At 54.6% G+C, this 15,494-nt stretch overlaps 1 protein-coding gene across 7 annotated transcripts in view; it reads right to left on the bottom strand.

Annotated features, from left to right (window-relative positions):
* Positions 1-1,228: 1,228 nt before the first annotated feature.
* CBFA2T3 (CBFA2/RUNX1 partner transcriptional co-repressor 3) overlaps positions 1,229-15,494 on the bottom strand; it is a 94,803-nt gene continuing 80,537 nt past the window's right edge. For 5 of the 7 annotated variants that reach the window (XM_066349670.1, XM_066349673.1, XM_066349676.1 and 2 more), the window contains 6 exons: positions 15,045-15,265; positions 11,771-11,856; positions 10,940-11,138; positions 10,404-10,472; positions 8,811-9,001; positions 1,229-7,564 (listed from right to left, as the gene is read on the bottom strand). In XM_066349670.1, the coding sequence (XP_066205767.1) occupies positions 7,274-7,564; positions 8,811-9,001; positions 10,404-10,472; positions 10,940-11,138; positions 11,771-11,856; positions 15,045-15,265 (1,057 nt within the window). In that variant the 3' untranslated portion in view covers positions 1,229-7,273. The remainder of the gene's footprint in view (positions 7,565-8,810; positions 9,002-10,403; positions 10,473-10,939; positions 11,139-11,770; positions 11,857-15,044; positions 15,266-15,494) is intronic. The other 2 variants (XM_066349671.1, XM_066349672.1) reach the window with 2 other exon arrangements.

Raw genomic sequence — 15,494 nt, 5'->3', positions numbered from 1 at the left:
GGGAAGGTGGTCTCCAGGCAGAGCCTCGTGGACCCCAGTCGGTTGTGGTCTGTACGCACAGGCCTCCTCCCAACGCAAACACAGTTCCTCCTTGCCTCTCCTTCCGGCTCCACACAGCTGCCCGCACTTACACGTACATGACTCCAGGGGGCACTGTTGCCACTGTACTGCTCCTTCCAGGGAGCCTCCCTGATTGTTCTCCTTCTTGTGGCCACTGCGCCTGGGCCTCACCCCCTCCCTGTCCGTCCCATGTAAATTACACACTCCCAGGTCTCCCCTGGCAGGCCAGAGAGTCTCAAGGGAGCGTTGTGTCTGCACTGAGGACAGGGCCTTGGCCCAAGGCTGGCTGGACAAAGATGGAAGTGCAGCCACCACTGTCTTATTCTCTAGCACGAGGCAGTTGGTCACCTCCTTCCTGTGCATCTGAGGTCTCATGGAGGGCCTCTGGTCAGGGCCTTTCCCTCTACCTCCACATGGGAGGCAGGGCACCACGGTGCTGTGTCCAAGCGGAGATCCACTGGACTCAGGCCCGGCCCCCGGCAGCCTCCCTCTGAGCTCAGACCTCTGCAATGGAAAAACGTGGTCATCCCACTCTATGCCGAGATTGCTGACACACCAGGCCCAGCTGGGGCTCCCGCCAGCTGCCTGGCCTGGGGACAGCCTCGCCCCCATGCTGGCCTTTCCAATGACGCTTTTCAAAATACACCATGTTCCAAGCCTGGGCTGAGTATTAATAACAGCCCTCCCCCAGGGGCCACCCGTGAACCGGGAGTGCCGAGTACTGGGCACCCAACTCTGGGTGGGTCCTGCGTTAGGAACTGGAACACCATGATTGACACTCTGGCTTTTTGGCATTGGGGTCAAGGTGTCCCTTCCCTTGGTGTCCACCTGCAGGGTCTTGTGGGAGGTGCCTGGCACTGCCACAGGCAGTGGGGCTTGGGATCCATAAAGCCATGGGTTTCATCTGGGGTCCAAGGTCATCCAGATCACCTAAAGGACATGACGTTTGAAAGTTCCCCATCCAGGAGGCTGTGGGTAGACTGAGCAGGGGGTCATCTGCTCATGTCCCATTCACACTTTAACTTACATTACACAGTTGTTCACCCACTTGGGGCAAGACCTTGTGTCTCTTGCCTGGAACCGAGAAAACCCCCAATAGGCGTTTGGTGAATAAATGTGTGAAACGGGGCTTAGCTGGAGTTGTCTGGAACTCAAAGAGAGGCAGAGCCATGATGGCAAATGTTGGCTTTATTACACAACACAGAGGTAACTGATGTGACCTGAATCGTAACATCTTACAGTGTCCAGGTCAAACAGAGTACATCAGAGGACACGCGACAGGGACAGCATGCCACGGATCCTACACAGCGCGAGGAAAACCCGTTACAGGAAAACGACCCAACACTCACTGTTCAACTCCTTTTGGGGAATTAAAAAAATAAAAGAAGAGGAAGTGGAAAATCAATGTGCTCCTCACGAGGTTGTGTGAGGCTGTGCCCCAGCCACATTCCCATGGCCTGAACCCCTCAGCCGGCGAAAGACACGGTGGGTAAGCTGACAGCTGGCCTGTCTGGGCCCCTTGTCCAGGATGGGAGCAAGGGCATCCAATGCCTTTATTCTAATATTTAAAAACCAAGGTCCAGTTTGAGTCCTAACATTGCATTACTGCTACAAGGGGTCTTTGGGGTGACATTCCAGGGTCCAGCCAAATTGAAACAAAAGGAACAAAAGCATGCAAATGGTGTTTTCTGGAACTTTGGGAAACCAGTACAGGTTGCTGTCACAGACATCTAGCTCCCCCAGGCCTTATCCATGAGAAGTCCAGGGAGTAGATAGGTTCTCAGAGTCCAGCTCCTGCACCCCCTCTGCTTTCCTTCTCTCCTGCCTGCAGAACCACAGTCCAGGACCTTGATCCCAGCTCCATGTGGCATGGGAGCCTGGGGCCCAGTGCAAACAGGCTGCTGGGGTTAGAGAGAGCTGGGAAGGGGGCCTCTATGTTCCCAGGAACACCTACCATCAGCCAAATTCAGCCTGAGCAGGGCCCGTTCCTGCATCATTCAGAGCTCTGAAAAGCTAATTCCCAGCTGACCAGGACCCCAGGATGGAAGATGGAAGTGGAGCGGGCAGTGTGACCATGAGCACCACAAGAGAAGAGGGGCATTGGAGCTGTGTCTGGGAGGAGGCTGGCATTGGGCTCTTTCTCCCTCTTCCCCTCCTTTCCTGGGGACACTTTCTTGGGACAATGACCTTGGAGACAGGGAGAGGAGAGGGTAGCCCCACTCCACAATGTTGAGGTTTTGCCAGGGAATGTGCTCACCCTGACTTGTGGCTCTGGCCATAGTGTCCCTGAGCAGGTGTGTGGGCTCTCTCCCAACTGACACTCCTGGCCTATGGCCATCACACTTGCCAGGTGGGCCCAGACTGGCCAGATCTGTTGGTAGGACATTGGTCCAATCTCCCCATAATGCCTGCGAAAGAACCTTATCTGTTTCTGGAGCAAGTCTGGAACAATGACTGGGGCACTGGGAGAGGGCGGCCGTGCCCACAGGCAGGTTCCTTTAGGGCAGCTAAGGTCATGGGAGGATCCAAAGCACCCTCGAAGCTTTGGAATGCAGAGGGGGTTGCTGGTGGTACTCTGGGTTCAGGGGATGCAGAGGTGAATGGGTGGACAATTGAGGCATGGTTGTGTGGGTTAGATTAGGGGGTGGATAGACACATTCATGGTGTGTATGGGGGTGAATGGTGGAGGGACAAGGTGGATGGCTAAGAGGATGAATGGCGAGGATGAGATGAAGTGATAGTGGGGTAGAGAAATGGATGGATAGATGGATGGATGGATGGATAGATGGGTAGATGGATAGATGGATGGATAGTCAGATGAATTGATGGGTGGTGTCAGTGGGTGGACGGGTGTGTGTGTGAATGGATGACCAGGCAGATGACTGGACTGGTCAGAAGGATGAACTGGTGAAAGAAAAGAATCAATAAATTATTGCAGGTGGGCTGAGGGGATGGGCAGAATAATGGCTGGACATGCTCCCTAGAGTGGGCTGGGACAGGCAAGGTGAGTGGGTGACAGAAACAAGGCTTTGGTGTTGTTTTGAGGATATATTTGGAAAAATTGGCAAACAGGAAAAAGTTAGGTCCGGAGCTGACTCCTCTCCCCCATGTCATTGGGATGAAACCACAACCAACACCCCTGCCCCTTTCCTGTCCATCTCCCTCTGCCATTGAACCTCTTGAGGCCCTGATGAGTGACCCCACTTACCAAGCCCACAGGGCTGCCCTCTCCTGGAAGGCCAGCTTCTTTTGTCCTACAGCCCTTACCCTCGTGGACCCCTAAGGCTTTCTCTAGTTTTTCTCTGCTGTGGTAACACCCAAGTCTTCCCTGTGTGCTGGTGAGCCATGGGGACGGGGACCCTCTCTATTCAGATGAGGTCTGGGTATATCCATCCATCCATCCATGGAATGGGAGGCACTGGTCTTCGTCAACAGAATACCGCCCCCTCCCCCCAAGATACCACCTGGGGATGGTGACATCCTAAGAGAAAGACCAGTCTGGGTCCAGGGCAGGACGGGAAATGAGATGAGTGGAGGGGATGGGAAAGATTGAGGGTCACACACCAGGGTGCTTTCCACATGGGGTAAAAATGAGGGGTCTGGAGTCAGCATGCATCCTGCTGTTCCCTGCCTGTGGGCTGCAGGCTCTGGCTGCCACCTGCCTGTCATGGTTTTGGCCACAGAATGGAGAGGTAAAGCTGCCATTTTGGTTTAATTTTGGGGGGAAGGAGGCTCTTTGAGAAGCCGCATCTCAGAGATATCGGGTCACCCGCGTGTCGGATCTTAGCAGTGGTCTGCAGGGAGGAGACCCTTGCAAGCCACATCCCTGGTCAATGGTCTTTAAGCTCAAGAGGTACCAGGGCAGGATAGCCTCTGAGCAGAGAGCAGGAGGCTAGGACCCCTCTTTACCTAAGAAAGGCAGGTGTTCCAGGTACAGATATAGGTGCTGCATGGACACTTCTAATGCAAAAGCTCTGCCTCCCCCTCAAAGCTACTGAGTCCATGTTTGGTTGTGAGGTCTTTGGCTAAATAGGGCCTAAGCACAGTGACCGACAGAAACACCAGCTCCTTCCTGAGCACACCGTGGGCGGGAGGAGCTGTCTGCTCTGGCTGCCGCAGCCTTCACCAGGTCACCTCCCTTCCGCCCACTCGGCCTGGCTTCCTCACTGGAAGGCCCCACACCATCTTGCTGCCATCCCTGGATCCTGAAGACGCTCTCAGCCAGCAGGAGCTCTGTCCACGGGTTTGCGGCCAGCCCCTCATGCTAGGTTTCTACAGAACCGCTAGTGGTGGCTTCTGGGTATATGGGATCTTGATGTAAGAACCACGCCAAGAAACATTTTATAGCTGGCTTGAGGGCACCCCCTTCCCAGTAGCTGGGGTGGGAGGGGTGGCCCCACCTCAGACCCTCAATCCATGGTCCAGCCCTGGAGGTTGGTCTGGTCTGGACGTTGCCAGCATGCTAGGGTCCCTGGCATACTTGCTTGTCCCCAAAGGGGGAGCATGCAAGGGGAAGGGAAACAGAGGCCTGCAAAACAAACCAGCAGGTCTCCGGGGGAGGGGCTCCTCCATGACTAGCCTCAGACCAGTAGCTTCACCCCAAGTCCACCCGGCAGGGACACGAGTGATTCTGGGCCTAGCCCTCCTCCCCTAAAGCCCAGCATACATAGGGCAGACACTTTCCGGATACCCCGTTGACCAGCACCACGCTGTGGGAACAGAGTCCAGAGTGCCTACCTCCAAGGGGAAGCAAAACACTCCAATTTCACAGCACATCCGAAACCACCATTTTAATAGGTTCAACACTTACAGGAGAGAAAGACAGCAGGCTGGAAACATGACAGGCGGCCTTTGCTGTCTTGAGAGCCCAAATCCCAAACTGGTCCTTGCTTTTCTGGAATCCACAAAAGCAAACCTCTGAGGGGCTGGCGGACCCATGCACCAGGCAACAGAGATGGTGGCTGGAATGGGGGACTTTCCGGAGGATAAAATAGATCTATCTTGGAATTAGGACTATTTCAGGGTTAGGATTTCTCTGGCAGGTGTGGTTCAGGATGGCACCTGGTCTGTGGCAACCAGGTGAAATCTTTCTTTTCAATACTCAAAGAATGAATCCTTATAACTCTGAAAGAAATAACTGTAATCAAACAAACCCATTGCTCCCCGCAGGACCATAGTTCAGATTTCTTTGAAAATCGATTTCCTACACTTTACATACTTCTGCAGTTTCTCTTAAATTTTTTTTTTATTTGGCAAACGTTTCTTCTTTATTATCATCATGAATATCATTATTTGGACCTCTGCAAGGACTATATACATTCACATTGACGTACACTATTGACTTCTTGCCTCTCGGTGGGGCCCCCCAGGAACCCCAGTTTCAGTAGCTGGTCACTCTCTCTGTATTGCACTCCAGTCCTGGGAACTTCTTACAGCGATGCAAGAAAATGCCAGATCATGGACCATGCTGCTGTTTGTTCTCCCATTGAGTACAGGTGAGAATTTCCTAACTCCTTTATTTCCTCCTTGAGATCGCTGGGGGAGTTGAGTAGGGTATGGGGAACAGAGCTAGATTGAGGGGACATCACCCCTGAGGATCGGTCAGCCGGACAGAAATGTGAGGTTATACACAGCTGACTAAGTCTCCAGAAGGTGTGGAGAGGGCGGAGAGTTCTTGTTTGTAGTTTTTTTTTTCTTTTTCTGCAAAAGTGTGAAGAAAGAAGAGTAGGTTCAGGGGACACTGGGAGTGGGTGGTGATGGGGCAAAGACGAGCTGGGTGGGGTGGCATTGGGGGGGGGGAGAAGAGGTAGAGGAGGAAAATGGAGAAGCAGTCGTTATAGGCGCAGTTGCTGTCTCCTCGTGCTTTGAAAAGCACTCAAAAATCAACCCGAAAGATTGTCACAGTTTTGTTTCAGTATTATTCTCTCTCTGGGAAGGACCTGTTAGCACTTTTTTTTTCACAAGTGGAAGAAATGAAATGTGATGAAAATTCACAGAGGGCGTGAGGACAGACGGAGGTATCTTCTCCTGCACACGTGTAGCGCATGGCTGGGCGTGCCCCGAGTGTGTGCACAGACACTGTGTGTGCACAGACACTGTCATGCGCACAGTGGGCGGGGTGCTGAGGGCCACAAGGCCCACCGCCCTATGCCCAGCACAGGTGCTGCCGTCTAGTTGAAAAGAAACAAAAGTCGCTTCTTGTTGGGCAAAACCCCCCAGACCCCAATATCCCAAACTCTAACAACAGAATCAAAAGAAAAGACCAACATCTGAACAAACCCAAGAGTGGAGTAAAACAGTGAAAAAAAAAATACTTTGGCAGTGACAAATTTTGGATTTTGACTTCTCGTGTTTGCTTTTTGGATTTCCTTTGGAGCAGAGGTGTGTACGGCATCCTTGGCTGGCTAGCTGGCAAGGTAGTTTACAGGTATGCTTCCTTTACTTTTTTTAAAAAAACTTTTTGGATTTCTACTTAAAGCCAAAGAGTTTGACATTAAAGGAAAAAAAAATCTGAAACCAAAAATGCTTCTTGGGTCAGAAACTGAAGTCTTTCTTACTATCTTCACCGAATTGGTCACATACCCCTGGGGTAGTGTCGGTGATGCAGAGGCTCAGATCTCTGGCTATAAAATAACAGTTTTCTTTTTCCCTTTTTAATCAGGAAGGGGAAAACCCCTAACAGTTTTCTTTGTCCATTTCTGAGTAGCTCTTTTGCCATAAAATCTCCCAAAATTCTTCACTGAAAATATAAGCCACCAATTAGTTTTTTTTTTTTCATTAAAGAGAAAGTGTATAGAAGTCATAAAGATAGAAAAAAGAGGGAGAGAAGGGGAGGGAGTAACTGGGGGAGGGGAGAAAGAGAGGAAGGGAGGGAGGGAGAGAGAGAAAGAGAGAGAGAGAGAGAGGAGAGAGAGAGAGAGAAGGGGCAGTGGACGAGCTGGTGGCGCTCCAGCCGGGGTCCTCTCTGTTGTCTAAAGCTCGGTGGGAAGTTCTGAGGATGTTTGAAGAGGTTGTCGCGTGAGATCGTCAGGTAGCTGAGGAAGTTGCGTTGAATGCAGTTTTTGTTGGTTCTGTGTTTTCTTTTGGAGAGAAGCAGTAGCAGCAGTGACTCCAATGGTCGGGCTCCCAGGGCCGGGCGAAGTGTCCGGCAACTGGGGCCAGGTGGGGGTTGTTGGGCGCATGTCCGTGGGCCGAGCCGTGGGTCTGGGAGGGGTCAGCGAGGTGCAGCGTCCAGCGCGCCAGGGGAGCTAGGACGAGAGGGCCCTGTGGAGCCGGCTTCGCTGGGGCTGGCAGCACCTGTGGGCAGGCAGGGGCCCAGGCTGGCGGTGGCGTCAGGCTGTCCTGGCACTGGGTCGGCCACCACGGCTGAGGGGCCCTGCAGGCTCTGGCCGCACACGTGGTGGTGCTTCTCCCAGTCCTTGTGCTGGCAGAAGGAGCCGCAGTAGCGTGCTGCATTGCAGCCGCTGCAAGTCTCGCTGGCCTTGCGCCCACAGTTCCAGCAGCTCTGGATTGGGAGGGGGGGGAGGAGATAGTTGGGGTGGGCCAGGGCTGGGCCACTCTAAATCCCTGAAGTACCCAGCCCGGCTGCAGAATGGGGAAATACATCTCTAAACAAACCAGCTTAGATCCAGCCAGGGTGTCAAGAGAGACAGAAAGATCCCGAAGTGCTACAGCCTGTAGTGACCATTGGTGGACGTGGCCCCTTGGCTGGGACAGTTTGGAAACATGGGCTCACACTGCTGCTTGCACAACTCTAGCCCACCCCAGAGAGATTCATGCTGGCTTACAGGACCATCTGGTCCTTACAAGGGCAGGAAGCCACAGCCCCTTCCCTCTCTTCCAGGAAGCCCTCCTGCCCCTCCTGCCCCAGGGTTCCAGTCTAGAATGTGATGGCCCTGGTGGAATCAAGACTGCCACACTCCACTGTGGGGTGCATGGCAGGCCTGACTCAGTCATGTCCTTCCCCTGCTGTTGAGCCTCTGTTCCCTTTCTGTGGAATAAGCATAACCCAGCCAGCCACGTGAGTAGAAGGTGGGCAGGGACACTGATGAAGGCCCCAGGCTGTGGGACAGGGAAGTCCAAACCTGTCCTGGAGAAGGATCCAGGTACCCGTTTAGCCACCAAAGCCTCTCAGACCAAAACACTTTCTGCTGTTCCTGGCTTACTTGCTCGGCCATGTTGGTCTCTTGCAGTCCTCGCTCTACCAGGCATGCCTGGCCTGTACTCGGCCCTTGTCTCTGCTGCACCCTCCTGGGATGGTACTGTTCACTGAGTCCTGCATGCTGGCTTACTTTCTCCAGGACTGCTCAGACATCACTGCTAGCAAGCCCCACCTGGCACCCCCGCCCTCCTTCCTACACAGGCCCACAGTCTGAAATGCTCTAGGCTTCATGTCCAAACATCAGCATGCTAATGATTTCACACCCTTGCTGCTTGTACACATTAGCTAGGAGCTGAGGAGGTGCTTTAGATGCCACCCGAGGTCTTTATAGCCTCCTCTTGCCTCCCACTTTCACAGGTTAGAAGAGAGCATAAGCTTTGCCTTCTACAAGCCTGGATGCAATAAATGGCTCCACCACTTGGTTGGGCAGGCTTACCTCTGCTCTGGAGCCCTCAGTTTCCATCTGTACAATGGAGACACCCACAGGACCCACCTTACCATGCTGTGTGGGGTCAAGAGGCTCAGAGAGCTCACTGGGCTGCCAACGAGGCAGAGCAGCCCTGGACCTGGACTTGGGGTGGAAACTTACCTCACTGGAGTCCTCCTGCTGGTTAATGACAGTGAGGGCATCCTCTGAGGCCTGACGCCTAGCCTCAGCGAGGGCCCGCTCCATCTTGGCGCGCTCTGTGCTGATGAGCTCGTGGGCCTTCCGCTCAGCATCTGACACGGCTTTCTGCAGCTCAGACATCGCCTGCCGCTTCACCTCATTCACTGCCTCCTCTGCAAAGGACATTTAGCCATGGTCACATGGGCCAGCCTAGCCCGGTCTCCTAGGTCTCCTGCTCATAACCCTGGGGGCAGGGCTTATACACAAAGGACCACGTGCATCCTTGCACAAGTGTGCAAGTATTGTCATGGGGCAAGTCTCCCAGCTCACCCCCTCCTGCAGTGTTCTCAAACTAGCATGCAGGGGCAGATTCGATGCAGGAGGCCTGGGGAAGGCCCTAGAATCTGCATCTCTAACAAGTTCCAAGTGCTGCTGCTGCTGCTGGTCTCAGCACCACTTTGAGAACCATAGCTGTACTGTTCTGCCCTGAGGACAGTTTGCTTTTCCCTGTGGCCTGTCCAGAAGCAGTACAGGGAATGTCTGGGCCAGGGCCCAGCATTGTTATTCCTCCAAAAGCTCTCTATTGTCTCCCTACGCTCACCACCTCTGTCTGTTCACGCCTGAGGGTTCTGTGCACTGTTCTTGCTGGAGCCAGCCTGCCTGCTCAGATTGTACCTGCCCTTGGACACTGGGAACAATGCGGCTCCCACCCTCCACTAATCCACCCCCATGGTCTTTCAGGGCTGCCTCAGTTTACCTAGAAGTGCTGTTCTTGCAGCATGGTGTGAGGAAAGCTGGGGTGGGATTAATCAGAACCCCCATTTAAAGGGTAGAGGCGGCCCTCAAGCCTCCTATCCGAGTCCCTACTATGCTAAGCTGCTTGCAGTGCCAACTGCAGCCACCTGCCCCCATGTCACCACCCGAGCCTCACATGGTTGTCATCATGCCTCAATCTAGGCAGCTGCTACCTGTCTGGCCCCTTGGACTCTAGCTCTGAGCTGGGACCTGAACTCCCTCTGCTTTCAAGATCCTGAGATCGCCTCCCTCTAAATCATACTTCATACTGAATCCACCCACAAATCAAAACATATCTGGGACCCCACCTCTTCTCTGCACTGCCACCACCCCTGAGCGCCCGCCCGTCTCTCTCGGAGCCCGTGGCTCCAGGTTCTGCCCGGCCCTCCCCTGAGTCTGTCCCCATGCTGCAGTGACGGTCTCCACAGCACTTCCGTTGCTCTGCTCGATGCTACACCCAAAAGGCCACATGGATTCCAGCTCCGAGTGCCTCTCTCATATGTGCGCAGTCTGTGCACACCTGTATGCATGTTGGGCCTGAGGCCCTGCTTGTTTTCTGAGCATGGTGTTGTTCTCTGGCAGGTGTTGGGTGGCAATCATCCTACCTCGGATACTAAGTGCACTGTGACCCCTCCGTGAGCCCCGTCTGTGAAGCCCTGTGAGTTTTTCCCTGAGCTGGGGACCCAGCTGAGTCGCCCACATGACAAGCTCCTCGTGGACAGAGAGGGCAAGAGGGTCTAGGCCTGAGATCCCTTAGTTCCCCCCCTCCCCCCCACTCACCGGCCTTCCTCCAGATCTCCTCAGGCATGTAGCTGGAGAGGGTCCTAGGCACGAACTCCCGGTGCACGTCTAAAACACAGGGGCTGGTGTCACACACAGGACGGGGCTACAGGGCCACGGTGTGTGTTCTTGGCAGGGGTCCCAAGGGTGGAAGCGCTGTATCGGTGTTCGGGCAGGGCAGCATCTGGAAAGGGGATGCTCTGGACCTGGTGGGCCTTAGGTTCGGCTGGGAGCTGGGCGCGTCCTGAGCCTCTTTTGGTTTCTATGGTCATCATCGAGGGGATGAGTGGAGACCCATGGGCTACCGGAACTCTGAGTCTGGGCTTCCTGGTGGGTCAGGCAGTGTCTTTGTGCAGAGCAGAAAAGGTACCTCTTTTTCAAGTGAAACTGTTTTGGGTGGTATTTTACTGCAGAGCCTGTATGAGGACCCTGCTGGCCTTGGTCCTGGGCGCCCCTTTCATGCACCCTACAGGGCTTCCTGCAGCACCCCTGGGCTGCTTTCTACACCACACCCTCCACTGCCACCCCCCACACACCTAGCTGAGACCCCTCTGGTCCCACCGAGCTGCTGAGGGGCCGGGCAGTAGTGGTCACGGGGCCCTTCTTGGTGTCCTCAGCATCACTGTAGCGCCGGACCCAGTGGTTAAGCTCCTCGCGGTCAGCCTCCTGGCACCTGCGCAGCACGGTGAGTGACCGCCGTGTCTTCTCGGCCATGTCCATGATGCAGTTCAGGAGCTGCGGGCAGGTGGTCAGGGGGCCTAAGCATTCAAGGCCCTTTTACTACACTCCTGGACCTTGGCCAGCCCACTGTCCATGGGGGCTGGCCATGGGATGCTGAAGGCAGGGGCATGAAAACCCAGCTCCACCGCCTGGAAAGACCCTTGAACAGCTGGGGCAGGGCTGCCGATGGCCCACTGCTGTCTCCCCAGAACCCCCAGCATTGGGGGCACCAGACTCGAGGGAGGCTAGTTTGAATGCAGGGAGCTTGGGGCCCCTCTTGCAAACCTGGAGGTGCTGTCTGCCCCATGGAGCAGATGTGGCCAGCACCACTCTAGGGACTACACCTTCTCTCTAGGTGGAAGTGGTGGCGGAGGGGTCCCACCCCCACACCAAATGACTTTCTCCTGGGAGCCTCTGCAGGAGCCGGGAAGGGAAGGTTCTGAGGGGCTGACCAGAAGTGGACAGCAGACTGAGATGGGTGCTGCCCCCAGCCAGTGCTCCCAGGCCCCACCCTCCCCAAGGCCCTACCTTGTGCCCCCTAGGTGGGCCCAGAGCAAAGGGGAGCCCGCCTGAGCCCCATCTCTGCAGCCCCACGGGTTGGGCAGAGCCCCTGGGGTAGCTGTGCTCCCTGTGCCCTGGACACTCACATTGTTGAGGTGCTTCCACTCCTCTGCCCACTCGCGCTCTGTGAGCCTGTGGTCAATCACTTCTTCTGGCCGTGACCCATGGACTGCTGCAGGAAGAAGGTGGTCCTTGTTTATTCCAGGTACGCCCCACCCCACCCCAATAGGCTGTGTCAATCCACAAGGCAGGGCTGGCATATCCTGTTCTCGTGTGCCCTGCACCGAGCTGTGGCCCAGCAAGTGCTCCAGCTTATCTGCTGGGTCTCAAGCGAACTGGTCCAACTGTGGTGTCCCAGGAGACGGGGGTGTCGGGAAGCCAGTTTTTCTGATGATTATTCCCCATGGGACCTGGGGCCCTCACTTTGCCTCTCTGGGCCTCAGTTTCCTCACCCTGCCTATCTCAGGGGATGTAAGAAGATTTTCAGGAGGCACATTGGTATGGAGAGCTTGGGCACAAGCAGGCTCCGTGCCAAGTGCTTTACAACTTACATCCCTGCATTGATTTTGAAGGAGGCTCTGCTGTCAGTTGCAATTTACAGATGAGAGGACTGAGGCTGCTTAAGAGGATGTGTTTGCTCAAGTTTACCCAAGGTCAGCCTGAGCAGAGAGAGCTGTGCCTTCCACCACTGGCTGGTGTGGCTACAGGGACTGAAACTATGGGGTACCCTTCCCCCAAATGTCTGTGAGTGAAGCAGCATCCAACTGTGTCCACTGTGGCTCCTCCGATGGCCTCTGATCTACCGAGTGCTCTCACCCCCAATGTTTAGGTGCCACTACCGGTGTTGGATGACACAGTGACCCTGGATGCTTTTGGGATGAGGTCTCTCTATTTAGGTCTTCTTCAGATCCTTAGGGTCTTCTAGCCCCACAAACTCTAAATGCCTCCTCCAAATTGCAAAAGGGATGGGAGGTGGCAGCCACAATCTGCTGTCCACAGCCCTGCCCTGTTGCCTGCGGAGCCATGGCCTTTGCCAACGCCCCAACCAAAATAGTGGCTGAGATCTGCCTGACAGCTGGTGTCTATTTTTGCATTAGCAGAAGCGGGTGAGAATAGCACCTGCCTGACCCGGCCACAGGGAGCCAGACGCTGTCACCTGCTGCCTGGGCCAGGGCACTGGAAGCTTCTGTGGGGTGGGGGCGAGAAGATGGCCTTGTACGGAGCGAGGCCTCTGCTGACCCTGCCTCTGAGCCCCCCATTGGTGCCCTGGGCCTCTGTCTCAGGGACAGCTGTTTCTAGGCTGTCCCCTCAATATATTGGGGCTGGTCCTGTTTACATCTTTTCCCCAGTGGATGGTCAGTGGTCAGTCAGACAAAGACTATCAGATTTTGGGCATGTCAGTTATGTTCTCTGGGCCTCGGTCTCATCTGTGATATGGGTGTGCTAACATCATACATATATCAGAACATATCGTGACCCACTTTAAGAACTGAATAAAGGGTATAAAGCAAGCAAGGGATGAGTGCTCCATTCCAGACGTCACTACTATTATCAATAACAGCTGGGTCTTACAGCACCCACTCCACACTGGGTTAAATCCTTCAGTCCTTACATGACCCTAAGGGGATGAGATTCCTGTTAGAACCAGCCAACAGAGGAGGAAACTGAGGCTTGGAGGTCACGTGACCTGCCCAAGGGCGTAGCACGGGGAACTGTCAGAGCTCAGAGGACAAGGCAGTCCTGAGCCCTGGCTCTTGCCATGAAACCCCTGCTCCACCCGGTGCCCGGGCCTTCCTTATCTTCTTCTGCATGGCTCACCCAGTGACCACACTCTTATGAATTTGGTGTTTTGATCTTCGTTTTCATCCTGCTCTGAGAGCAGGACGGGCACATGTGGTCAGCGGGGCTCAGTGAGAGCTCTCAAGTCTTAGGGAGTGTCCACTTTCCCTGAGGGTGCCCGGCCATGCCTGCGGGTGCTCCTGTTACTTGGGGACTCCACATGCTAGGGCTGCCCACAAACAGGCTCTTTTCGGCTTGCCTGTGCATCCCACCTGTGATAATGTGACCGATAGGAAATGAACATTTGGTCATTCAAATGACCAAAATATATCTCCTGTGTCTGGTCTTCATTCGGGGTTCCTGGCTCATGGTTCCCAAAACCTTTGGAATTTCCTAAGCATAGACAGTGATAAGGGTGTCTTTTGTTCATGTTAATGAGGTTACTTTGGAACAGGATAAGGGCTGTTTGCCCAGAGAACCAACCACGTGAGTAGAGGGTTAAACTTTAGGCCCTACCATGACCTCCATGGTGGGGAAAGGGACTGGAGGTTGAATCAATTGCCAGCGGCCAATGATTTAATCAGTCGTGCTTAGGTAATGAAACCTCCAAAAAACTTAAAGGAAGGTTCGGAGAGCTCTGGGTTGATGAACACGGAGACCTGGAACGAGTGATATACTCAGAGAGGGCGTGGAAACTCCGTGCCCTCTCTCCATCTCCTGCCCTGTGTCTGGTTATTCCTTAGTCACATCCTTTTAGAGTAAGTAAATGTTTCTCTGAGTTCTGTGAGCTATTCTAGCAAATTAACTGAACCCAAGGTGAGCGTTGTGGGAACCTCTGATTTATAGTTGGTCAGTCAGAAGCACAGGTGGCAAGACTGAACCCCTAACCTATGGGACCTAATGCTATCCCCAGATAGAGAGCATCATAACTGGGTTCAGTGGTAGGACACTATGTTGGTGTCCACAAATTGCTTGGTGCTATGTGGGAAGCAACCCCCAACACACACAGATGTAGAAATTGGGTTCAGGAACCTAATTTATTGCCCTCCCTCTCTGCCCCAGTGACAGAACCTGGTGGCCTTCCTTTTCTTGTCTCTATAAGGAGACAAACACACCTGTGCAGGGAATAAGGGCAACTGAAGGGTGCGTGCCCAGCAGAGGGCCAGAGCCCCTCAAATTGAATGGCTCTAGGTCCCCCAGGCTCCATACCAGTCTGTACCTCCCTCAGTCCAGCAAGAGCCTCAGGATAGGCACACCCATAACCATGCCCCTGGGGAGGGAAGAGACCTTTTAGGCCTTGAAGATGAGGATGTTGACCTCCTCAGATGGAGGTCCAGGAAAAGATGGTTCTCCCTGAGAGGATTCCAGGTATAGCTCAGCCAGAGTGGGGATCCCCTCTGGGCCCTGGGGCCAGTTCCCGCTCAAATACTTTTTCTATATCCACTTCCTCTGCGTCCTTCCTGGACAGACACGTGCATATGGTCGCTCTTGAATACCCCCCCCACACACACACACAGGTGTATGTGTGCTCCTACTGACACGCACACAGGTGCCACCCCCTGCCCCCAGAACACTGCTCACTGAGTTGCCGATGGCGCTCCCGTAGCTCCCGGGGGTCAGGGTGGCGGTAGGAGTCACGGGAGTGGTGGGCCAAGGCCATGTCCTCGAGGCGGTAGTGTGGCGGCGTGGGGTGGGGCAGCCCATTGCTGGGGCTGTAGCGCTGGGCAGGGCTCAGGGTGCACGGCCGTTTGCTGAGGGAGTCAGGGTGCAGCGGGTCACGGTCTGACCCATTCTCTTTGGTCCTGGCCCAGAGAGTGGGCAGGAGGCCAGTGGTCACATAACCAGGAGACGTGGATAGAGGTTCAAGCAGGAGGGGTGAGAGGGAGACAGAGGTGGTGGGCAGAGACAAGAAGAACAAGAGGGAGACAGACAGAGAGATTAGACTAGTCCACTGGGGGCCCGGCCTCAACTCCCACCCCTGGTGTGCCAGCTCTGGGGCCCGGTGGTCCCGAGGCCTGAGCTTCTGCTGAG

The sequence above is a fragment of the Saccopteryx leptura genome, chromosome 9, assembly GCF_036850995.1.
Source record: "Saccopteryx leptura isolate mSacLep1 chromosome 9, mSacLep1_pri_phased_curated, whole genome shotgun sequence".
NCBI classification, from domain to species: Eukaryota; Metazoa; Chordata; class Mammalia; order Chiroptera; family Emballonuridae; genus Saccopteryx; species Saccopteryx leptura.
The sequence above is the reverse complement of the archived record's forward strand: the minus strand, read 5'-3'. Positions and strand labels throughout refer to the sequence as shown.